Source organism: Rhineura floridana, chromosome 17 (assembly GCF_030035675.1).
Source record: "Rhineura floridana isolate rRhiFlo1 chromosome 17, rRhiFlo1.hap2, whole genome shotgun sequence".
NCBI classification, from domain to species: domain Eukaryota; kingdom Metazoa; phylum Chordata; class Lepidosauria; order Squamata; family Rhineuridae; genus Rhineura; species Rhineura floridana.
In genome coordinates this window covers 11,710,021-11,735,318 of record NC_084496.1, presented here as the reverse complement: position 1 = coordinate 11,735,318, position 25,298 = coordinate 11,710,021, and the positions used below count along the sequence as shown (strand labels likewise).

Genomic DNA, 25,298 nt, shown 5'->3' with positions numbered 1-25,298 from the left:
CTGTATCACTGCCTTGACATTTATGTATTTGTTTTTAAAAAAACCTTTTTGTCTTAGTTTGCTGCCCTGGGCACCTACTGGGAAGAAGGACGGGATATAAATCTAATAAATAATAATAATAATAATAATAATAAACAACTACAGGCACACACAACACACCCAGCCAAACCTCAAAGGCGGCAGACACAGATGGCAACGGGGGCCGCCCCTTGAACTGGTTGCTGTGAGTAGGAAGGCAAGCGTGGGGGAGAGGGCTGGCAGAAGTTTACGTTGCATAGCCGGTGAGATGAAGTCTTCCGGGTTCTAAGTGTTTTGTTTCCGCGGCCCGTGGATCACTTCCGGGTAGCGGGGAGGGGCTATGCTATGGAGCTCTTGCTGCTTTGACGGGAGGGGAGGGAGCCGCAGGAGCGGAGGGGAGTTGGGGGGTGGGGAGTTCCGAGGCTTGGCTCGCTCGCGGAGCGGAGAAGGTACGGGCGCACGCCATGAGCGGTGAGTTAAGCGGGCTTTGTTGCTTGGCGAGGGCAAAGAGGATGGGCGGGCGGGCGGGCGGGCGGGCTGGCTGGCTGGCTGCTGCTGCTGCTGCTGTTGCTGCTCCCCCCAATAAAAGGACTAGTGCCGGGGGCTAAAGCCTTCCTGAAAGCCCTCCCTCTTCATTTGTCAATCGCATGTTTTGGATAAGGGTGGCTCCGTGGGGAGCGAGAGGTAGGCAAAGCTGCACTCTGCATATGCTCAGAGGCACCCTGTTGTTCGTTAATTGCATTTGATAGAGATTGCTCATCAGGAAATATCGCCGGGGGGGGGAAGACTTGCAAACAAGTCAGTATGGAAAGCCCAACAGGACCCACCCTGTTCTTGTAGCTGTCATTTGTTTTTAGACTTCTTTTAAGATTTTTTTTTTTTAACTTCTGTATAATCTCCTCCTCTGGGACCTTATGGTGAAGGGTGGGTAAGAAATCGAATTATTATTGTTAATAATAATAATACATTTAAATTGATAATCAGCAATAAATGACAGCAAAAATAAAATACCCCTCCCCTCAAAACCCTTTCCTTGCAATGGAGACAACATAGTTGATAAAGCTATCCTAGACCATCACCTGCTTTGACACTGCATGGTGAGAAGTGGACTATAGATGCATACAAACGAATAAATAAAAGTGTGAGGTTAGTTCACAACACGTTTAAGAACCCTGTTTCTTTATTAGTCTTTCAGGAGTATTAGAGTGCTGCTGTCCAGCACTGAGTATTCTGTCCATGAGTCAAAGCTCACCATTGCTTTTATCCAGACCTTAATGGGTTAGAGAGGGTTCAGCTGACCATGGCCCACATACTCTGGGATACCCCCATCACTTTCTTAGGATTTTATACGTTGTAGAGGTCAACCTTCTGCCACTGAAGGTGAGATCCAGGTTAAGTCGGCCAATTTGGAGCAGTGTCCAATCTGTTCTGTCCCCCTCCCTGCACTTGCATCCCATCTTTCCCCCAAGGAGGTCACTGAAAACAGTGAATGTAGTTCTCCCCCTCCTCCATTTGATCCTCACAACATCCCTGTGAAGTAGGTTAGGCTGAAAGATATTGACTGGCCCAAGATCACCCAGGGGGTCTGTGATTGAGTCCATCTCTCAAAGCCATTTACCTCCATCACTCCTTTTCTCTGGACTGCTGGAGTTTGCCATCCACCCCTTTGTGGCAAAACTGCACCAGTCTGTGATGATGAATTGCATAACTGGAAATTAGCTATGTCTGTAGAATTGCAGACATGTACCTTTCATGGTGTAATTGACACCAAAGATTGGTGTGCATAATATAAGTGTAAGGAGTTTGAGTCTGGTTTGTGTAGGTAGCCTAGATCCATGTGTTGCCAAAACCAAATAAATATCAATTGTTTGGTTCTGATCAATGACAGTTTTACAATAACTTCCGGTATTAGGCTAATTCCATCTCTTTCCATTTCCTTAAGTTTTTTTTCCAGTTGTTGTTGAGTTCATCTGTTTGATAAATAATGATTCAGGAGTTAATTGCTGTTTCCTTTTGTTGGTTACCGACTTTTATCTTGCATCTTGTATTGATTTGTTGTCCTGAGCTGGTGGTGTTTGTTTTTTAAATGTTGTTTTCCAAAACCATAATAAAGTGGGAATAGCTTGGCTGCAATTACTAGTGACTTCTTGGCAACCCCTAGATTGCCCCAAACTGGAGGTGAGAGGCACCCGCAATTAACTCTATTAACCCCCAGCTTGTGATTCTGTGGTTATTTATAGGTAATAATCCCAACTAACATTGGTAGAACTAAGAAGGCCCCTTAACTACATAAACTTTGGGGGGGCATCTCTTTCAGTCTGAGGGGTGCATTTCCTTCCGGGCAATCCTCTAAAGGCCTCATGCTAATGCTAGGCAAAGCCAGAGGCAAAATGGGGCAGAGCAATAAATGCATATTTTATCTTTGTACAGTAGGCTAGTTTTTACACACATGTATTTATTCATAAAGAAATTGCATTCCACTATTAAAAAATCAAAGGAGTTTAGAGCATATAAATACAAGATAAAACCAGAAAAAATTAAAATCAGAAATCATTAACTGAAAATGAAATGGACAGCCTTCAAGTCAATTCCGACTTATGGCAACCCTACGAATAGGGTTTTCATGGTAAGCTGTATTCAGAGGTGGTTTACCATTGCTTGAGGCTGAGAGGCAGTGACTGGCCCAAGGTCTCCCAGTGAGCTTCATGGCTGTGTGGGGATTCGAACCCTGGTCTCCCAGGTCGTAGTCCAACACCTTAACCACTACACCACACTGGCTCTCAATCAAAAAGATATTTTCTGAATTGCCTGTGTAAGTCTGGTGACATAGAAAAGTTTTCAGCAGGCATTTAAAAGTTAAAAGAGAAGGTGCCTGCTGAATCTCTCTTGGCAGAGCATTCCACAGGGTTGGATGATGACACTAAAGGCTTGATTTCTTGTTGTTGTCAAATGAGCCTTACCAACTCGGGGTAAGACCAGTTATGTCCCTGCAGATGATCTCAGTGATCAAGCTAGTATATAAAGGTTTAGGCAGTCTCTAAGGTACCCCAGACCTCAGTTGTTCAGGGCTTTGTAAATTAATACAAGGACTTGAACCTGGCTTGGTAGTAGATGGGCAGCCAGTGCAGATGTTTTAACAATGGTGTCACATGTTGTTGGTGATGTGCCTCTATCAGCAATCTGGCTGCCACATTCTGCACCAGCTGGAGCTTCCAAACCAGGCCCAAGGACAGCCCCACATAGAGCGCATTGCAGTAATCCAGCTTTGAGCTTACCAACGCATGGACTACAGCTATACCTGTCCAGGAATGGCTGTAGTGCCAGACCAGACAAAGCCGGTAAAAGGTACTCCTAGCAACAGAGGACACATAAGAACATAGGAAGAGTCTGCTGGATCAGGCCAATTTCCCATCTAGTCCAGTACCCTGTGTCCAGTTGCCCATGGAAAACTCACAGACAGGATCTGAGTGCAAAGAGCGCTTTCCCCTCTTACAGTTTCCAGCAACTGGTCTTTGGAAACATACTGCCTCTACCTATGAAGGCAGAGCACAGCCATCATGGCTAGCAGCCATCAACAGTCTTTTCCTCCATGAATTTGTCTAATTGTCTTTTAAATCCATCCAAGTTGGTGGCCATCGCTGCCTCTTGTGGGTGTGAATTTCATCATTTAACTATGTGCTGTGTAAAGAAGTCCTTTCTTCTGCCTGTCCTGAATCTTCCAATAGTAAGATTCATTGGATGTCCACGAGTTCCAGTGTTCTCAGCAGGGCTGTGGAGTCGGAGTCGTGGAGTCGGAGTTGGAAGCAATTTTGGGTGGAGTCAGAGTCGGCAGCAATATTGAGTCGGAGTCGGTAGAAATGTACCGACTCCAGCTTCAAAATAAAATCAATATTTTAATATTAATATTTTAATATAAATCAATATACTGTACATTTGCCATTTATGAAGGAGTCAGACAGTAGAGAAATAGAGGAGTCGGAGTCGAAGGTTTGACATACCGACTCCACAGCCCTGGTTCTAAGAGAGGAAGAAAAGCTTTCCTCTGTCTCCTTGAGCCTCTAGTGACCCCAAGCTGCTTGCGTGCCCCCCTGTCTTCCATCCATCTGTGCCAGAAGCATGATCAAAGTTCAAGGATGCATCCTGGCCAAGCACAAACACAAGGAGCATGCAAAGCAGGGACTGTGGCTTGGGAGGGAGGGAGGCCTGGGGAGAGTCCTGAATTCCGGACAGAGAGGCTTGGAGGGCCACGTTTAGCACTTGGGCCTGAGGTTTTCCTGTCCCTGTCATAGACCCTAGCTTACATTCTTTGTCTGAGAGGAGGGCACAGGGTCAGTGGAGATATGGGAGGCACACAAGGTCTCCTGTTCCTTTTCTGCATGAAGGGGAAGGGAAATGGTGTTGAAAACAGGATCCAAGAATCCAAGAAACGTGGTAATGTTGGCTTGGGCAGGCAGCCATAAATTGTCTTTGTTGGTATCTGTATTTATTAGGATTATTTAAAAACTTTAAAAAGTGCCTAAACTGTTCTATGAAGAATGAGTCCGAGAGTGGGAGACCAAAATTTGCGCATTCATCCCAAGGCTTTGTTAGGGTAACATTGGCTGAGGCATTGATGCTATATTTGAGGCCTGTTCCTACAAAGCCGTACGCAGAGCCTGTAAAAATAATGCCATCTATGATGGGAATCTGTCTGCCGACAACTGAAGTCTGAAACTGGATTTTAATTGTCTTTATTACAAATTTTCCCTCACATTTTCTCCAAGGAGTTTACAGCAGTGCACATGCTTGCTCCTGTTTTATCCTCAGAAGAACCCAGTGACGTGGATTAGACTGGATGTTGGGTTGGTGACCGGCTCTGCTACGGTTCCCAGGATTCTTTGGGGGAAGCAATATGCTTTATGTTGGAAATGTTGAGATGCAACTAAGTTTGGCATGGGAAAGAGTAGATAGAGAAAGGAACCTCCAAGCTTCCTAGACTGTCTTTCTGACCTAACCTTTGCTGACCTTCCTTCAGGTGTGTAAACTGATACTCTTAGGGGTTGCTGACCTCCTTTCTTGCTCCTCCCTTCTTCCCACCTTGGGAGAGGAGACATCTTTCCTTTGTCTCTGTCTCCTGTAGAAATCAAAGAGCAAGCATTGCTCTTTGCCTCTCTAACTTTAGTTAGCTAGAATTTGGATCTTTCCTATCCAGGATGAATTTCCTATAATACAGCAAATGTAAGTTTTCTTGTTTTCCCAAACCCAGAGTATCGGGGTGATTATATCGAGGAAAAGGTGTGGTCCTTCAACCAAGATTCACACACCGCTCGCTGTCACTGCTGTTTTGCTGTTCTGCTAACACTTTGACATGATGTGCACGGGACCCAATTCCAACACTTGATCTACAGAGGCTTTTGTGGCCATGTGCCATGTAACTGAGGTATATGCATAGTCCTGGGATGAGCTAGAGAGCTCTGTCCCAGTTGCTATCACACTTCCTGAAAACCCTCCCATCTGCTTACTTATCAGTCATTAGCATAATATATTCCTGCTTTTGGAAAGGTAACAATATCAAAGGGACCACTGAATTCCTTCCCTCATTCCCTGTAAAAGTGCCTTTATGGGATGCTACCAGGGACTCCTGTTATACTTGGGCAGTGGGCAGTGGTAGGCCCCAGCAGGTCAGTTAATGGCCCCTTATGTACCATCACCTTTCTTGTACCACGGCAATGCTATGCTGCAAATTGATGATGATGGGTCAGATCTCTTGGAAGAGCATGATGGTAAGCAGAACCCTCATCTTCTTCATGGGGAAGCAAATGCATGTTCCTCAGATGCTTTCTGCAGCTCAGTCTTAGAGCATCTGCTTGGCATGGAGAAAGTCCCAGGTTCAACCCCTGGTCTGTCCAGTTAGGGTGGGGAGGGACCTCTGTTTGAAATCCTGGAGAGCCGCTGCCAGTCAGTGCTGACAGTACTGAGTTCAATGGACCAGTGGTTTGACAAGGTATAAGGCAGCTTTCTGTGTGCCCTGCCACTTAGCTTTCTTGTTTCTTTCATCACAAGCTGTGGTGTACCCTGTTCCTGTGTATTGCCGATGGAGAACCTGTGGCCTTCCAGAGGTTGTTGAACTCCAACTCCCAAGAACCCCGGTGAGCATGGGCAGGTGTCAGGGGTGCTGGAATTTGGACTTCCAAAAATGCCTCGGAGATCAGCTTGGGTTATGAGTCCAGTTTTGATATCTGTATTTCTTGGGAATCTTGTGAGTGTGACAGCAGGCTGAGCAAGTGTTTTTCATTCACGCTGACGAATTGAATTTCAGTTCTATAATCAGAGTGGGGAATTTGGGGAGTTTTGAAGCTGCAATTGCATCAGAGGGAATCAGCCGCTGAGAAGACTCTTCATGGAGTTGACTAATGCTGGAGAATATTATGAACAGTATTTTTTTTTAAAACGTAGTCCCTCATTAGGAGTTGCCTTGTATTGAGTCACAGACCCTTGGTCCATCTAGCTGAATACTGTCTACTCTGATTGGCAGCGGCTCTCCAGGGTTTAAAAGGGGATTAGACAAATTCATGAAGGGTAAGAAGGCCATACTCTCCTGAACACGCCTGATCTCAGAAGCTAAGCAGGATCAGGCCTGGCTAGTACTTGGATGGGAGACGGCCTGAGAATACCTGGTGCCGTAGGCTTAGAGGAAGGCAATGGTAAACCACCTCTGAATACCTCTTACCACGAAAACCCTATGAATATATCCAAAAAAGATTCATGAGGTCACCATAAGTCGTAATCAACTTGAAGGCGTATAACAACAACATCATCATGTGCTCTCAATTGGCTACTAGACATGATGCATACATTCTGCCTCCAGGACCCGAGACAGCATGTCTCTGAATGCCAGTTACTGGGGGAATGACAGTGGGGAAGGGTGTGATGTTCCTGTATTAATGTATATATGGTAAGTGCTGTTTGTATAGAAGATACATGGTAAGTGGCATGAAAGAGGAGGGGGGAGTAAATGAGCAGTAGAATGCTGGATGATTGGCTGAGTGTTTGAATGGCTGGGAGTATAAATGGAAGAATGACAGTTGAATCTGGGTGGAGAATCTGTGGAGAATCTGTGGTGAATCTGTGTGGACGTTGCTGGGTTGAGAAGTGTTTGGTGGTGTTTGGAGGTGGGTGTCAGGAGCGTGTGGAGAAAGAGAGAGTGGGAGTTCTAGTTCATGATAAGTCAAGTATCACAGAAATAGATGAAACCATATGCTTAAGTACCATTAGAAAAGTAATCTTGTTATCTCTGTTATTTAATAAAAACTATATTTGGTTTACCAAAGGCCTGATCCTTGGCTGGGGTTTCACAGACCAGAAGGGAGGGTAAGGTAATGACCAAGGCTGAAGGGGAACTGTAACAAATGGTGGCAGCGGTGAAGAGGAGATTATAACATTCATAAGTATCTAGAGCAACCCTGAGTTATGAGTTATCTGCAGTGATTTAAGGGGGTTGGGGACAGCTTAAGCACGCAGTCACAGAGGTAACCTGATTGAGAGAGACTCAGGCAGAGTCTCTGGGGATACTGGTTATAGGACGTGACTGGTGGTGCTGCCTAGCAGGGGGATCTGGTGAGGTCTATGCTAGAGCGGAGAGAGAAACCATAAAAAAGGACAATCCGGACTGGTGGAGTCTCTGGTGGTGCCTAGTGACAGGCAGTAGCCACGAGCAGGTAGGAACCTGACAGGGAGAGCCAGGGAAGGGCGTCACAAAGGGCTGTTGTGTTTATGTCTTGCTTGTGGACTTTCCTCAGGCATCTTGCCGGAAGCAGGACTTTGGACTAGATAGCCCTCCAGTCTCATTCAGCAAAGCTCTTATTATGGTCTTTTGACGCTCTTTTCTGCACCTCTGGCTCATTGCAAATGTCTGTCGAAAGTACTTTTTTTATATATAAAAAAACACATTTGTATACTGGTATTCCTTGAAAAAAAATCAAAATGGTTTGCAACAATCGTATACCTATATACAGTAAAACCATGTAAATATAGAGTAAAACCATGTAAAAATTTAAAATCCAAAATTATTTGACTAACTATTGCAGAAAGGTGTCTTCTCAATTGCCTGCATAAGCTGGGCAGCATGGAAAAGCTTTCAACAGGCATTTAAAAGTCAAAACGGAAGGTGCCTGCTGAATTTCTCCTGGCAGAGCATTCCACAGGGCTGGGCCAATGTCACCAAAGGCTCAGTTTCTTTTTGTTGTCAAATGAGCCTCACCAGCTTGGAGGATGACCAGTGAGGTCCCTGCAGATGATCTCAGTGATCGAGCTGGGATATAAGGGTTTAGGCAGGCTCTAAGGTACTCTGGACCTCAGTTGTTCAGGGCTTTGTAAGTGAATGCAAGAACCTTGAACCTGGCTCAGTAGCGAATGGGTAAGAAGTGCAGTGGTCGCCAAAGGAAGTGTTCCCCCTTCTATTGTTTTGGTTGCATGTGGATCTCCAATGTAGCCAGCTGAATTTGGTCCATTGGGGTACCAGCAACATTAGGGACACGGTTGCTATTCTTTCTTCTTTCTGTTCCTAATAACTTCATTAGGACCAACTTAAAATGGCAAGGTTGTGTGCTGTCTGTCGAGTTTGACAGGAATCTTTCCCAGGCTTCTTAATAAGCAAGTGCACAAAAGGTATGGAAGGAAAATACGTTGTTGTTGGATGTCGTGGCAAAGCCTATCTACAGCACTAGTCCAGTCTTAAAGACAGTCGTTCTGGATGCGTTTTGCAAAGTAGCTTCTGCCCTTGCAAAAAGATCCAAGGGTGTGTGAAAGCGTACTGGGACAAACAACCAAGGCGCCTTCCCTTTGAGGAGGCTAGTGTGCGTACACAAAAGGAAAGCCTTGTGTCACCAGACACTGGAGCATCTGTCCTATGGTGGCTTTGCAGTGGAAATTTCCACGGGGGAGACCAAGGGGTAACCCTGCTGAACTCTGGTGGAAGGGGCAAGGCTGGGTTTGAGGGTAAAGCCAACAGTTAGGGTTTCTGTGGTTTGTGTGTAAAGCAGGGATGGGCACCTTGCTCCTGAAATAGATCCCATATGCCTGGCATCCTGGCACAGCAAATAGTAATGGCTTTAATCTAGGAATCAAATGTAGGTCAAGTCACTGTTTTGCTATGCAACTGCCCTGTTTTCCCTTAATTGCGCTGCTGTCATTGCTATCCTTCAATCTTTGGGGTGTTTGTTTGTTTTGGCTTAGTACTTTTAGACACAGGCCTGTCCATAATGCTGAGCTATAGTTTATTAAGCTAAACCAGCCCAGCAGCATAACTATGGTTTATTAACAAGTTTGCTTGTTAATCAAGGTTTGTAGCTAGTTTATAAACCTTAGTTAGTGTTAATGGTAGCTTAGAGTTCTGTGTGATCCTCCTCCTTAACTATAGTTAAATGCTCAGTAGCTATGTAGCTCTGAATGAAGAGTGACAAACTGCTCTAAATCTTGGCTGTTCTCACTGGTGCTTTTAACTGTTGTGATGTGATAAAGCAAAGTTTAAATGAATTTCTGCTGGATGCTTCAATTATAACTATGGTTAACGTTAATGATGGTTTAATGTTATGTGAGACCCAGGCCACAAAGTGTTGTGTGGGATACTGAGATCTAGGCTGCAATCCAGTACACACATACCTGGGAGAAAGTCCCTGTGAACCCAATGGAGCTTACTTCTGAGTAGACATGTATTGGATTACAGCCCTCGTCAACTTTCTACGCATACTGTTGGTTTGTTCCTGAGCCAGTTAATCTTTTCTTACTCTTTTTATGGTGTAGTTGTTCCTTGAAGGGTTGTAAGGCTCTTTGCCATCTGAGGTGCTGTGAGTGGGGCATTTAGAGAGAGGCTGTAGTGCCCAGATTATGGAACAACCTCCCCAGGGAAGTACGTCTGGCCTTTTGGTTGACATCAAATGCCTTATTCCATATGCTTTTTCTTAAATATTGTCCCTTAAAATGGTCTTATGACTGCTAGGTTGATGATTTACTGTTTTGATTATTTTAATATTGAGAGCGGCCCTCAGTACAATATAAATTATTGCAATTAATATAAATTACTGTAATTATTGTTGTTAGGGAAGGCGGTCTGTGGTTCCCCAGGAAGGCATGATCAGGCTGACAGACCCTTCTCACAGAGGCTAACAATAAGTAAATAGCCAGCTTGGAGAGGGTTGCATGGGGCTAATCATAAGGTATGGGAGAGATTTGCTTAACAGCACCATAGAAGAGTAGTGTAGTGCTTCATTTCCCCCCCCGCCAAAGGAGAATGTGCTAAAGCAGGTGAAATTGAAATGAATCTAGCCTTGGATATTTTTTGTAAAAGTATTTCTATACCACCATATCATAAAAATAGTAAAATAAAAAGGTAGTAAAACAAACTTCCTAATTATGCAAAAGAGGGCCATAATCAGTAGTGTAGTGGCAAATTCAGAAGTATAGGGTCTCTCCATGACAGTCACACCATGCCACCTCACAGCCACATCCCCTTTTCTACTTTCCCTCATCTCCCTTGCTCCTCGTGTCCTCTCCTATTCCACACTCCACTACAACAGCTGTCCCTAGAAACCAATCAGCATGAAAGGAGATGCTGTGTGTTAGCTACTGAGAAGAGTCTTCTCAGTGGCTGGTTCACCTCCTTTCAGTCTGAGAAAGTCTCTCTTTTTATAATAATTCTGTTGGCTTCAGTTGTAACTTAAGCATGCTTCTTGAGATAAACCGTGTGTGAAAAGCAAAGTGTTTTATTGTAACTGGGCAGTATGTTTAATGTAGAGTCCTTTCTGCTTTCTTGAATTCTAGGGCTGCAGAACAATGTTGCCAAAAGCCAGTTTCTGCTGGAGAGATTATTGGATGCAGTTAAGCAGGTAAGGAACTGGAGCTGGAGGATGCCTCCGTATTGGAAACCTTTCTAATAATACTTGGAGCTCTCTTATTTAGAAGCAGTTCCAAAGCTTTGATTAGGTATATGTGTTTGTTCTTTGTTTTTTTTGCAGTGCGGTAGTGCTTGCAAATCATTCTGTCTGCATAATCCTTTTGGTGCTAAGCAGTGATGTCCTGGACCTTAAGGGCTCTTTGTTGAGCATTCATTGTGATTTGCTTGTACAAAGCTTAGGCAGAGGTTAGAGTCTGTCCAGTCTTCATGGAGCATTTGTATTGATTTGTGTGTGGTGAGGTTATAGGGAAATGGGCATTCATCCCGATTTGTTTGCGGGGTGTTTATAGGTCTTCCTGTTAATCATTTACTCATCCCACACTTTTCCATACATTTCCCCATCACTTTCCTAACAGCAAAAGTCAGTTTTTAAAAAAAGTACATTTGTTGCATCAGGGCAACAGAACACCTTAACAGGCTTTCCTGACACAAATTAACTTCATGATAGAAGTCTATAAAATTATGCAGGGCATGGAGAAAGTGGACAGAGAAAGTTTTTTCTCTCTCTCATATAACACTATATATAACTCGTGGACATCCAGTGAAGCTGAATGTTGGCAAATTCAAGACATATAAAAGAAAGAACTTCATGCAGTGCATATCATCATCATCAACATCATCATTTATTAAATTTCTATCCCGCCCTTCCACCCAGAAGGAATCCAGGGCAGTAAACTAGAAACAAAACACTAAAAACATCTTAAAAATAACAATCTTAAAAACATTAAAAAATATATTTAAAAACATCTTAAAAAGCAATTCCAACACAGATACAGACTGGGATAAGGTCTCTACTTAAAAGGCTTGTTGAAAGAGGAAGGTCTTCAGTAGGGCCAAAAAGATAACAGAGACGGCGCCTGTCTAACATTTAAGGGGAGGGAATTCCAAAGGGCAGGTGCCACTGCACTAAGGGTCCGCTCCCTATGTTGTGTGGAATGGACCTCCTTATAAGATGGTATCTGCAGGAGGCCCTCACCTGCAGAGCATAGTGATTGACTGGGCATAGTTAAACTATGGAATCCCCTCCCACAAGGGGCGGTAGTGCCATCATCTTGGATGGCTTTAAAAGAGGATTAGACAAATTCATGATGGATAAGGTTATCAATGGCTGCTAGCCATGATGGCTATGCTCTTCCTTCATGGTTGGAGATGGTATGCCTATGAATGCCAGTTGCTGGGAATCATTAATGCAGAGAGTACTCTTGTGCTTAGGTTCTGCTTTGGGTTTCCCATAGGCATCAGGTTGGCCACTGTAAGAACAGGATGCTGGACTAGATGGGCCACTGGCCTGGTCCAGCAGCCAGGTTCTTCTGATGTTCTTATGTTAAACCTACATTCCTGCTATGCACCTGAATCCCTCCTGCAAAATAACTGACAGTCTGGAAGCATCCTAAATTTCCCTTTTGTAGATCTTTTAGCAAGCCATCTGACTTGGTAGGAATAGTGTTGGCCAGGTCAAGTAAATTGTTAGAGCGCCAGAAATCTACTTCCTATATCATCTACAGCGAGGGCTCCTTTCCTGCGTTGTAAGTTAGTTTTGGAGGATTTGGAGAAGGGGAAGAGTTTGGCTGGATATTCCCTGCAGTAGCAAAATGAGAAGCTCAGACTTTGTTCTGCCTTCTGCAAATTGATTTGCATTTTTATTTATTTTGAGCGCTGCTCTTCAATGAAAACTCCCAGAACAGCTCGATAAATTAGGCAGGAAAAATAAAGCCATGTTTTAAAGCAATAAAAATGATGACCAAATCATAGTGAAACAGGACGTAGCCATAAAACCATGAAATCACATGAAACAACAAAAAGGCCTGAGCAAATAAAAAGGCTCTCTCATGGAGCTGAAAGGAAAACTGAGATGGCGCCAGGTGTACCTCGTAGGGGAGTGGATTCAAAGATGGAGTCTTACAGCAACGACAGCAGAGAAGACCCTGTCTACTGTCACTGGTGCTCTACATCAGAGGGCAGAGGGAGCCTGAGCAGGGCCTTAGAGGCTGATCTGAACACTTGGCCAGGTTCACGAATAATACCCAGAAAGTGAGAGATTTGTTCTGGCATGCATAGAAGACTGGAAGGGGTGAGTAGATCCTTTCTCTGCACCAGGCTCTGTAGAAGAAAAGAAGCTGCACAAATCCACCTAGCAGCTAGCCCAGGGTTGGGGAGCCTTTAGCCTTCCGGATATTGGATACCGGCTTCCATCAGCCCTAGCCAGCATAGCCAATGGCCAGGGATGATGTAGCCTAGCAACATCTGGAGTGCATGAGGTTAGCCAACTCTGCCCTAGTCACTACCCCCTTTCCCCCGCAGTGCTTAAAGGCAAATGCGGAGGTCTTTGGGGAGAGGGCTAATAGCAACTACAAGACAGTGGCTGGCTAATCTGAGAATTAAGAAGGCAGTTTGATTTTACAGTCAAATCTCTTGCATCTCTCATCTGCTTAGTTTAAAAAAAATTTTTTTAATGGCATTCTAACTTTTTCTGTTGAGCATCAAGGTATTTGAAGCTCTTCACATTGCACCGTTAATGCTGACATACCTATTTGTTACAGTGCCAGATCAGATTTGGCGGAAGGAAAGAGATTGCATCTGATTCAGACAGCAGGTAAGTCTGAAGGGATATTGAACAAATAGTGTTTTTAGTGATATGTTCAGTCAGCTGGCTTGATTCTTCATTTTGCCTGATAGGTGCATTTGGGCTGGGCTTGGGTGTGGGGAAGGTAGTTGTTAGAGTGTTGTGCGCGTGCTGAGTGCAAGGTAGCGTGAGGCAGAAGTTTGCAACCAATGCTGGATGGAGTTGCACAGAGACCATCGTGGCAGCCACTTGCTTGAGCCCCTCTGCCCTAATGCATTCTGGAGTGTCCAAAAAGCAATGTTAATGTGGTTGGGATCCCTGGCTAGCTAAACGTCCCCTTGAAGATAACAGTGACACAGTATATGGGACTGAATCCAATGAAGGCATACTCAGAGGAGGCCCATTAAAATCAGTGCTCATGACTAACTTAGATCCATTGATTTCAGCCAGTCTTCTCTGAGCGAGACTTCAATACATACAAGCCATAATCTCTGCAAAAAGAGACTTGTCATTTTGTGATGTGAGGGAGTCATCTTGATCCAAAAGAAACAGGAGCACAGGCAAGCTGCTCTGTTCCAATCAGAACCCAGTGTTGTCTATTTTTGTCAGGTAGCGCCTCTCCACAACGTCACCTGCCACCCGATCATTCTTAACTGGGGTTGCCTGAGGTTGAATCTGGGACCGTCTGCCTGCAAAGCGTGTGCACTACCATTGAGCATGGTGTATTTTAGTTGTGGATCTTCTGATCTTGCTTAGGCTCCTTTGGGGATTACTCCGACAGAGAAATAGTTATTTACCATAAGAGTATAACTTTGATGGCTTTTCTTAGAATGTGACTCTCAAGCTTATTCTGGGGAAGAAGCAACTGAAGAGCTTCCTTGTTCTTCAGTTTCTCTTCCCTCTTGCACGGGCAACTTCTGTAACATTTGTTCAAGTTATGAGATTTCTCCATTTCTATGCTTTACAGGGGTAATGAGGCTCAGGGGGAGGGTGGTATCACTGGAGAAGTGTTTAAACAGGACTTGGTTTGGGGGTGTTGGAAATTACACGACGTTTATTTTTCTGAAAGCCACTGGCCATGCTCCTCAAGGATGTGATCTGCGTACTGCAGTTCCTAAAAAAAGAAAAAGAAAGGTGGGGAGTATGACCTTGCAGTATTATTTTAGACTGTTGAGCCTAACAGATATCCCCTCTGTACTTTGCCAAGTACTTGTGTAAACTCGAAGAATGGGCAGAAACGAACAAGCAAGCTACTTTACTGCAGATAATTGTTCACGTGCCATAAGAAGCCAAAGTCTCCCAGAGAGGAGTTCACTGCTGCTTTGCTTTCCCCTGGTCCGTTTTGCTGCCGAGCTGAGCTAAACCAAGGTTTAACCTCAGTGGGTTGTCCTAGCAGGGGCTTGTGGTTCATCTCTCTCCTCGCTAACCATGAGCTGTAGCCAAGAACAAATCCTGAAGTGTGCTGCCTCTGGTCCCAATGGTAGCCTGTAGTTATGATTAGCAGCCACTGATGTCTTCTCTTCCATGAATTTGTCAGACCCCTTTTAAAGCCACCCAAGTTGGTGCTGTCAGTACATCTTGTGGCAGTGAATCCCACAGGTTAACAATAGAATTCACCTCCTTACCCTTTCTCCCACCCATCCCTGAAATTTAACCTTGTGCGTCTTGGCTTGTAAATTGGGTGTGGTTGTTTCTGTGATTTGGTCTCGGCCAGAGGGCTGCCTCCCAGTGCTCTGCCTTTTCAGAAAGTGTTAAAGCTCTGCTTGCCTGCTCTGTGTTTCGATTTCCTCTCCTTTTCAATTTGCCCAAGTAAAGCAAACAGCGTAAAGCCTCTCTCAACCCTGACCACTTCACTTGGGGATTTGCAGCAGGATTGGTGGCTTTTGAGGTCTGATTGCAGCATTCAGCGACGCAGGTTACTGTGCTGTTGTTACACTTTTGCACCGACTTCAGCTAGTAGGTGCACAGTGCATTTCAGTCATGTCTATTCTCTTTTCCCTTGTCCTACGGTGTTTCTTATTAAGCTGCCACTGTTTTGCAGAGTTACGTGCCTCTGTGCTCAGTTCGAATCTGTGCTTCAACATGGCTTGAGGAGGACCCGGGGATTAGCCTTGACGGCAGCAGCAATCAAACAGGCAGCAGGCTTCTCCAGTAAAACCGAAATGGGTAATTTGGGATTCCAATAGGCTTGACTCTTCTCTTTTGGAAAAAATGTTTCAGCCGTCTGTCTTATGTTTAAACAGCCACCGACAGATACAGTTTCAGTAATTTTGCTGGAATTGAGGAGAAATTATTATTATTAGTTTGTCTCTTCATTTTTGTTTGGGGGAGGCATGGATCCTTATGAGCTGTTGTGTGTGCGCATCCTACTTTTAAGCCAAGATTGACTCCCAAGGCGATTTACAATTAAAATCCATACAGAACATAATTAGGGCTGTTTTGTGCATGTGTGAAAGCAATCTCTTCGGGCTCCTGATTCTTCTCTGTTCCTCCCCACCCCGCCCAGAGGGAGAGGGCAAAAGTGTAAGCAAGCGTAAAGTGATGCATATTTGGGGATGGGAGGAGAAATCCAAACTTCACACATATAGTAATGAGATCTGGACTCGGGGTGACTAACCAGGAAAGAAATCTTGGGAGCATGGTAGCTAGGAATCCAGCTTTGGCTGCAATGCACCGCATGCTCACCTGGGGGTAAGTTCCATTGAACCCCATGGAGCTTACTTCTGAGTAGACATGTATTGGATTGCAGCCTTTGTCAATGAGCCCACAACAGTGCAAAATTCTTTACCAGCCTGTTAAGAAGTTAGTAGCATGGAAATGCAGGTACCTAGCTTCTTAGCAGGCTAGTAAAAATAAAATAAAATAAGCAGATGAGAGATGGAGTGATCTGTTCCTCCTCGGCCGAGACGGTTTGGTTTACACCCAAGCTGTGGAAGAAGGCAAGCCAATCACGCATAGGAAGAGCCCTGCTGGGTCAGGCTAGAAGCCCATCTAGTCCAGCACCCTGTTTTCACAACAGCCACTTATTTATTTATTGTTTCTTTTCTTTCATTTATCTGCCACCTTACTGCCAAGATAACCAAGGATGTTTACCATTTCAAATATTAATACAAACAAACAGTACATAATAGTCCCAGGTCTGCTGATGACACTGGCGCTCTGGCCTGGACTTCTCTTGTGAGAATTGCCTGCAGGGACGTCCTGGCTTGTATTTAACAACCCACCAGGGGAGTCATAGGCCAGTGTTTATCAAACTTGGGTCCCCAGATGCTGCTGGACTACAACGCGCATCATTCCTAGGCATTGCCGAAGCTGTCTGCGGGTTATGGGGGTTGTAGTCCAGCAGCATCTGGGGATCCAAGGCTGAAGAACACTGGCCTATGACTCCCCTGGTGGGTTGTTAAATACAAGGCTAGGTTTGAACCAATGAGGAGGAAAGCTCCATAGCTCAGTGGTAGAGCATCTGCTCTGCATACAGGTGGTCCCAGGTTCAATCCATGGCATCTCCAAGTAGAGCTGGGAGAGACTCCGGTTTTAAACCCCGGAGAGCCATTGCCAGTCAGTGTTGGCAATATTGAGCTTGATAAACAAATGGTCTGACTCGGTATAAAGCCGCTTCCTGTGTTCCTATGATGGCAAGGCAAATTCTAGGCTAGGTCAGGCTTGCAGTAACAGTTTCAAGAGGGTTTGCCAAATACATGACTTGGAAGGTGAAAAAAAGAAAAGAAAAAGGTTTTATAATCTCTTTGCCCATTTTGTGGCTTTTCAATTCCTTTGACTCCGTTTTTAATACTCTCCAGGTATTTATACTCTCCAGGCACGTATCCTTAAACCTCTCTGTTAATTAAATTCCCCCCCCCAAATCAACAGGCAGAAATGTTTTCTCTCTAAGCACACTTACCTGGCAACAAACCCTTTTGAACCCCGTGGGACTTAGATCAGCCTCGGATTGTCCTCCAGGTTTAGCTACGCTGTGCTAATTAAATGGTGAGCAAGATGACCTTCCGACATAGGAGATTATCTGGCGGTAAAAAAATTGAATTCTGCGAGGGATAACTTGTGAATAGTTTCAAAGCCATTTCCGTTCAAGAAGATAACAGTACAAGGTTACGTGTTCAATCAGCTAGAAAGTTGTTTTCAAAGTATTCCACTAGCATTTTAAAAAAATTAGAATGTGTAGATTGTATTGTCTACACTGACTTGCAGCGGCTCTCCAGTGTTTCGGGTAAGAGAACTTGGGACCTTCCTTCTCTACCTCTGAACTACAGGGCTTTCCCTAAATGCAGTGCTTCTCTCTCTGAGTTCTACTGCAATTTTTGAAGATGCGAGTTTAGACAATCGTAAGTCTAATATATACTTTTTCAGAGCCCGTGTTCTGGTACTATGTGAAAGAAGTTCTTAATAAACATGAGTTACAGCGTTTCTACTCCCTGAGGAATATTTCTACGGACATTGGCAGAGGTCGTGCCTGGCTGCGCTGTGCACTGAATGAACACTCCTTGGAAAGATACTTCCACATGCTGCTTGCAGATAAAAATCGGCTTAGGTAACTTCTCCCCCTTTTTTAATGCTTTCCTGGTGGGTAAATTTCCAGTGGCAGAGGCTGCCTGATCAGAGGGCTACAGCTGCCAATAACGGGCTAAAATGTCTAATTATGGTATGAACTGAAACTAATAAATTACTCATTGGTTTTTAAATAGCAAAGTGTTTGATCATGATTTAAGTCATTTACGATTCTAGACAAATTCTAAGGTAGTCTTTATGACTATTTTTAAAATAAACAGTTCACAATGCATTGGGTACATGACATTTTTGTGTGAATTTTCACTCGCTGTCCTTTTATTTTAAGGTACCCAAGAGGCTGTATGAACAAACACATACAGATATTGACTTCAGGCCTGTCACTATGTATCTGCCTCAGTCTATACCATCTCCTGCACAATCTTCCACAAGCTCCTGAACATACTGGCTTGGTTTAAGGGTAATTATCTCTGTCTAATAAACCAGGATTTATTAGATGGAGAAAAAGCCTTGTGTCCACGTGCTCTGTCATCATCCGTCCCCTTGCCCATCTGACTCGGTGCTTCATTAATGTTGTGGTGCTAAATTTGTTAAGCAGAGAGTAACAGCGGACTGAAATGCGAGTGTGCCAGTGTGTGTGTGTGTGCTTACCTAAGAAAGCAGGCTTTTGCCTTGCATCAGGATCACTGCGACTTAAGACTTAGTAAAATAAGAAAAGCTACTTTATTTATAGAAATACATAGTAGATAGAAAGGCATACCTAGTTCTAACTAACTAACTAAGTTGGAGGCGCAACACTCAGGTCTGGGAATTGCCCTCATGGCTAGGAGAGAGAGAGCAGAGACAAAGGTGTCTCCTCTCTCTCGGACAGTGGTGAAGAGAAGGTATGCCTTTCTATTGACTATGTATTTCTATAAATAAAGTAGCTTTTCTTATTTTACTAAGTCTTAAGTCTCAGTGATCCTGATGCAGGGTAAAAGCTTGCTTTCTTAGGTAAACGCATACACACACTGGCACACTCGCATTTCAGACCGCTGTTACTCTCTGCTTAACAAATTTAGCACCACAACAAATGGTTATGGGCCCAGTCCTTTTTGGTTGTTGAGTTGGTTTTTCTACAATGAAACCAGTTTCCCACTGCATTCAGACTGGGAAACTTGTTTAATCTCTGTTTACAAACAAGGTTTGGATCCTGCCAGCTCTAGTCAGTGTGCCTGGTGCCAGAAGGACAAAGATGGCGCTTGCTCTCAGTCTAATAAGGTATTAGACAGAGATAATTACATCTGGCCCTCTGTCTCCCACATCCTTCATGGAATGGAGTGTGTGTGCGTGTGAGAGAGAGCTCAGTTTATTGTGCAAGCAAAAGTCTGCATTAGCTGTGTTTTATTGACAGTTTTATCAATTAAAAAGAGTTTTGTGATTGAGTGGTCTAGAAGTCTTTCTAAATAAAATCAACCAAGTACCAGATTTCTTTCCATTTATAGAAGGAGAGTAACATCTCTGCTATCCCCGTCAGAAAGGGATTTAGCAAGAACGACACCTCTTTCAAATGTGTAGATTTGCTTACCTTTTTGTACTTTCTCTTTTGCATATAGTGTCTTCTACGAAGACTGGTCCTTCATGATGGATGAAGAGTGCTCTAGTATGATTCCCACAATGGCAGCTGGTATGCACCGTTCAGGGTGTTTCAATTGTTTACAATGAAAGTTGGGCTAAAAATGTGCAATTCATGAGAGGCTAAATAAAAAAGGAATCTTTTCTTTTCCATGTAGTTTAATTTTACAGACTTTACACAGGGACACGGGAGTGTGGTTCCACCGTTGTGCCCTTCTGTTTGGTTGCAACAATTTAAGTTGGTTTCAGTTACGTCTGATATGGTTGGATCTCATAGCTCAGAGAGAGAGGCAGTGAGAGAGAGGGATGATATAAATACTTCTGAAATTTGCTTGCATATTTACGTTATGCTGCATAATACTAGATCTGTATTTGTGGCCATTATTAGAATGTATAATGTATTATTCTTTTCTGTACACATCGTGCTCATGGTCTGTTCTGCATAGTGATTGTTTGATAGTTGCCTGGAGCTTCATTTTGTTCTGATGGGTTTATTTGTTTTGTCTACTGCATTTGGAAAAATCAATAAGAATTAAGAAAAGAAAGAAAAAGAAAGTTGGGCTGAATTTTTTTTACATAAGTTAAGCAATATTGGGTAACTTTTTAGCCACCTTTTAGGAAGGGTGTTCTTGGTGGCCTTGCCAAAGTAGATATAAAGTGTTGGATTAGTAATGTTTTTTGGGGGAGGGGAGGGACCATAGCACAGTGGGAGAGTCAGTGGAGGCGGCTCTGTTAGGGGAAATGGGGCTCTGCCCTCAGCCAGCCCTTGCCAGCCCGACTTCCTACTTACAACCAGTCCAGTGGGTGGCGCCGCCTGCCAGCTTCCTCCTTATTCTCGGTGGTGCCCTTGTAGAATTCAGCAGGGGGAAGGACGATGGGGGCAAAACTAGCATTTGTTGACTCTGCCTGGCGTAGGAGCCTAGGAAGTTGCCTTAAACTGTGTCAAACCATTGGTCCGTCTAGCTCAATATTGTCTGCACTGACTAGCAGCTGCTCTCCAGTTTTTTTCAGGCCTACCTGGAGATGCTGGGGATTGAACTTATTTATGTATTTATTTAATTTAACTTACATACCGCCCTAAGCCTGAAGGCTCTCTGGGCGGTGTACATAAAAAAAATTAAAAAAAGCACAGTGTATAAATACAATAAATACAACAAATCAAGAACCAAAAACAAACAAACAATAAACTTGGGACCTTCTGCATGCAAAGTGGGGGATCTTCCGCTGAGCTACGCCTCTTGGTTGGCTCCGGCTCCACCTGCTGTTGGTCTCCCTGCTTTCTGCTCTACCAGTCCCAGTTGGCACCAGCCACCATGACGTCCATGCATTAGTTGCCTGGTTTGATCCCTGATCTCTCCAGTTAAATGGGTCTGGTAGCCTGAGAACTTTGGAGGGCTTCTACCAGATAGTGCAGACCGGCCTCCCTCAACTTTGGCGCCTTCCAGATGCTGTTGTACTCCCACTCCCATCACCCTTCATCATCAGCTGAGGCTGATGGGAGTTGTAGTCCAACAATATCTTGAAGGCACCACATCGGAGAACACTGAAGCTGACAATCCTGGGCTTTATGGTCAGATCATCCAACCTGGTAGGCAGCTCCTTCTGTTCTTATGTGCAGCATTGCCATTTGTGTAAGTTTGTCTACTGAGTTATTCTGCATTATTTTATTTTTATTTTAAGGGCTGAATTCTATTCTTTTTGCAATCAACATTGATAACAAGGATTTAAACGGGCAAAGCAAGTGCCCGCCCACCGTCTCTCACCTTCTCAAGGAATCCACGCAGAATGTAACCTCGCTGTTGAAGGAATCAACCCAAGGGGTTAGCAGCCTCTTCAGAGAGATCACAGCGTCTTCTCCTGTTTCCATCTTAATCAAATCTGATCAAGATGCTGACCCCTTGCCAATTTTATCAAAGAGCCTTAGTGGTGGTAAGTGTTACAGAGACGACAGCATTGTCAAAGGTGTGTTTCAAGGAGAAGAGACTGTACAGAGGGAGATTATATTTTTGAATGTTGGAAGGTTTTTGCAAATATCTTGTGTCCTAGGCAGGGCCTCTTCTAAATAAACTGTTGTTTGCTTCTGCGTAGAAGCTAATAGACAGAGTGGGATAGTGGTTAGTGTTGGCTTAGGACATGGGAGACCTGGGTTCAAATCCCCACTCAGCCATGAAGTGCCCTTGGTTACCTGAGGCCAGTCACCAGTTCTCAGCTTTAACCTACCTCACAGGGGTCTTCTGAGGAGAAAATGGGAAGGGGAGAGAGCCATGTGCGCCACTTTGAGCTCCTGGAGGGAAGGTGGGATATAAATATAATAAATCAGTGGTTCCCAAGCTTTTTCCCCAACGAGCCACTTGAAAATTGCCAAGGGTCTTGGCGGCCCACTTAATGATTTTTCTGGTTGTTGCTGCAATTGTAATTCCACAGACTTCACACGGTAACACAATAAAATACAAAATATAAGAAACAAAAGAAGCAATCAAAATACAATTAAATCCATATGAGTATTCATTGTGATGAATGTGCCACCTCCCATCTTCAACCACAAATCCACAGACACGCTGCGGACTACCTGAATAAAGCTCATGGACCACTCTTTGGGATCCCCTGTAATGAATCAAGATTTGCTTGCACAGGTGGTCAAGGAGCAAACTACATTCAAAGAAGCATGGTGTACGCCAGTTGAGTTGTACCTTTTGCCCATAGCAAGGGAAAAAGGCATGCAAGAGACGATGAGTTGTATTCAGCCAAGTCCTACTCATAGTAAACTCATTAAAATTAATGACCCTAAGTCAGTTGTGTCTGTTAACTTCAAGGGGACTACTCTGAGTAGGAGTAGCACTGAATCACACCTTATGACTTGTACTAGGCTGAAGGTTCTGGAAAGTTAGAATTGAACAGGCCCTGTGACTGAGCTTGCTTTTTTTTTTTAAGGGGAAACAATAGTTTTAAAATAGCCCTCTGTTTATTGCAGTTTATCAATGAGGAAATGGAAATTGTTTGAAAAGTTAAATTTGACTTGAAGTTTTCAAAGAAGATACATCTTTAATGTAGAGTGGCAGTACCAGGAAAATATATAGGCTGCAGAAGAAAGCTTTCTCGTACATTTGATGTCTAAAGAAAAGATTGTTTCACCCCCTACACACCCAGCTGGTCACTGGCTCTGCAAGTGAGACCTCCTGCAGATACCATCTCGTCAGGTGGTCCTTTCCACACAATTCAGGAAGTGGTCTTTTAGTGTGGTGGCACCGCCCTGCCCTGCCCTAACTCACTGAAGTCAGCCATGAGCGTGGAGGTGTGCTTTTGTTTAGTAGATTTAATGAAAAGTTTCAATTCAGAGCACTTCATGGATTGGATTATAGATTACAAAAGATTCAGCATGATTGCTAGGAATAGCTAGACAGGCGCCATCTCTGTTATATTTTCACTGAAGACCTTCCTCTTCCAACAAGCCTTCGTGGTTCAACAAGTAGATATATCAGTCTGCATCGGTATTGTTTTTTAAAGATTTTTAGTGTTTTATTTATTGTCTTATATTTATATCCTACCTTTCTTTCACCAAGGAACTCAAGGAGGCATATGCATGTGGTTCCCAGGTGGTCTCCCATCCAGGCACTGACCAGTCCCAGACTTGCTTAGCTTCAGCGAGATGGTGGCCTCATTTGCCTTCAGACCATATCCTGGTGTGTCTTAGTGTGTGGTTTTTTAGTGTTGTCTGCCACCTTGTGCTCCTTCTAGGACAGCCTTTCCCAACTAGTGGGCCACCAGGTGTTGTTGGACCACAACTCCCATCAGCCTCAGCCAGCATTGCCAATGGTCAGGAAAGATGGGAGTTGTGTTCCAACAACATCTGGTGGCCCACTAGTTGGGAAAGGCTGGTCTAGGATGAAGGGCTGTATATAAATTTAACAGTAAATAAAAGTATTTGGGTGAAACGTGTGTGGGGCGATACTCATCTTTGGCACTAGCCCCTCCTTCTGGTGCTGTGTGTGTTAAAATGGATACTCTGCAAGATGTGTGATTTATTACACTTCTCAAAATGGAGCAATTAACCTGATACTATGGGACTTCTTAAAATGGGGGCCACATTGGCTGCTAGATTATCCTAGGCCAGTTGTTACCTGTCTTAGATTGATTTTATGTATGTGTTTTTTTAAACAGTTTATTAATATTTGTAATTTTTAAAGATTGTTTTTATATATGCAATTGCTTTAACTGTTTTTTTAAATATATGCAAGTGTTTGTATGTATGTTGTAAAATCTTTCTGGATACCTCCTGGGAAGCGATCATAATAAATCATCATAATACGTGTTTCTCACAGGGAACATATATGAACCTAGCAATAATGAGAAAATTTTTGGCTTTAATTCTACGGTGGTGCAAAGCCACCTTTTAAAAGCTTCTTGAGTCTCCTCCAGATTTGCTTCACAAGCCTAGCAGGGTTTGCTCGGCCTCTGTTGACCTGCAGCTTAATGTGAACAAGGATCTGTTTTCAGAAATCATAGATTCATCTAGGAAAAGCAGTCCATTAAATGAAGAATAAATTTGGATCGGGTGCCTCCATTTAGGATAAATTTGAATCGGGCACCTCCACTCAGCATTCCTTCCCTCATCTTTGCCAGTGCTTCCAAGGGCTACTTCTTGTGTTTTTCTTTGAAAGATGCCTGATGGGCTTTTGGGCTCACATTTATAAGCCTGATGACTATGTTTTAACTCCATTGTCAGAGGCAGGATGCTTCTGAATGTCAGTTGCTGGAAACCGCAGGAGGGGAGAGCGCTCAGGTCCTGCTTGCGGGCTTCCCATAGGCATCTCATTGGCCACTGTGAGGACAGGATGCTGGACTAGATGGACCACTGGCCTGATCCAGCAGGCTGTTAGTATCTTCTTTGTCTGCTTCCTGAACTGTAGCATGGCTAGCTTTCTTCAGAGAAACCCTGCAGGACAAAACTGTTTGACACTGATGTGTATATTTATGCCATTTGGATGTTTTCATTTCAATATATCTTTAGCAGAGCTTGGAAAAGTTACTTTTTTGAACTACAACTCCCATCAGCCCCAGCCAGCATGGCCACTAGATTGGGCTGATGGGAGTGGTAGTTCAAAAAAGTAACTTTTCCCAGCTCTGATCTTTAGGCATGGTCTCTGAAGCAAAGGGTTGCATGTAGGGCCATCTTCCTGTTAAAACCATGTTACAGTGTCATACTGTACAAATTTACACAGGCTAAGGCCCATGGAGCTAAACAGGACTTGCTTCTGAGTAGGTGCGTATTGGATTGCACTGCAAGTCACTTAACTATGGCTTTTGATTTTAAATCTGCATTCATTCACATGTAACTAAAATGAAACTACCGCAGACCTTGTTTTTAGGTGACGCACACATGGTTTGTGACAGGCGGAACCCTTATTTATTTGTTTGTTTTGGCAGTTTATACCTGCTTAATTAGAATTGTCTCAGAGTGGCATGCAAAAAAACTCAATACAATAAAAAGGTCTTCAGTAGGTGCCAGAGGTTCAGCAGGGAGGGAGCCTGTCTTGCCTCAACTGGAAGGGAATTCCATAAAACCTTTGTGTGTGAGGGAACTGTAGCGATGACTGCATAACTTAGGGGAAGTGATGGTCATCTTAAGATTCAAAACATTTAGGGGTTATGAGA

At 43.9% G+C, this 25,298-nt stretch overlaps 1 protein-coding gene across 3 annotated transcripts in view; it reads left to right on the top strand.

Annotated features, from left to right (window-relative positions):
* Window positions 1-418: 418 nt before the first annotated feature.
* SNX29 (sorting nexin 29) overlaps window positions 419-25,298 on the top strand; it is a 301,418-nt gene continuing 276,538 nt past the window's right edge. For all 3 annotated transcript variants that reach the window (XM_061599557.1, XM_061599558.1, XM_061599560.1), the window contains exons 1-7: window positions 419-489; window positions 10,816-10,880; window positions 13,489-13,541; window positions 15,553-15,677; window positions 17,877-18,057; window positions 19,628-19,698; window positions 21,327-21,575. In XM_061599557.1, coding sequence (XP_061455541.1) covers window positions 483-489; window positions 10,816-10,880; window positions 13,489-13,541; window positions 15,553-15,677; window positions 17,877-18,057; window positions 19,628-19,698; window positions 21,327-21,575 — 751 coding nt within the window. In that variant the 5' untranslated portion in view covers window positions 419-482. The remainder of the gene's footprint in view (window positions 490-10,815; window positions 10,881-13,488; window positions 13,542-15,552; window positions 15,678-17,876; window positions 18,058-19,627; window positions 19,699-21,326; window positions 21,576-25,298) is intronic.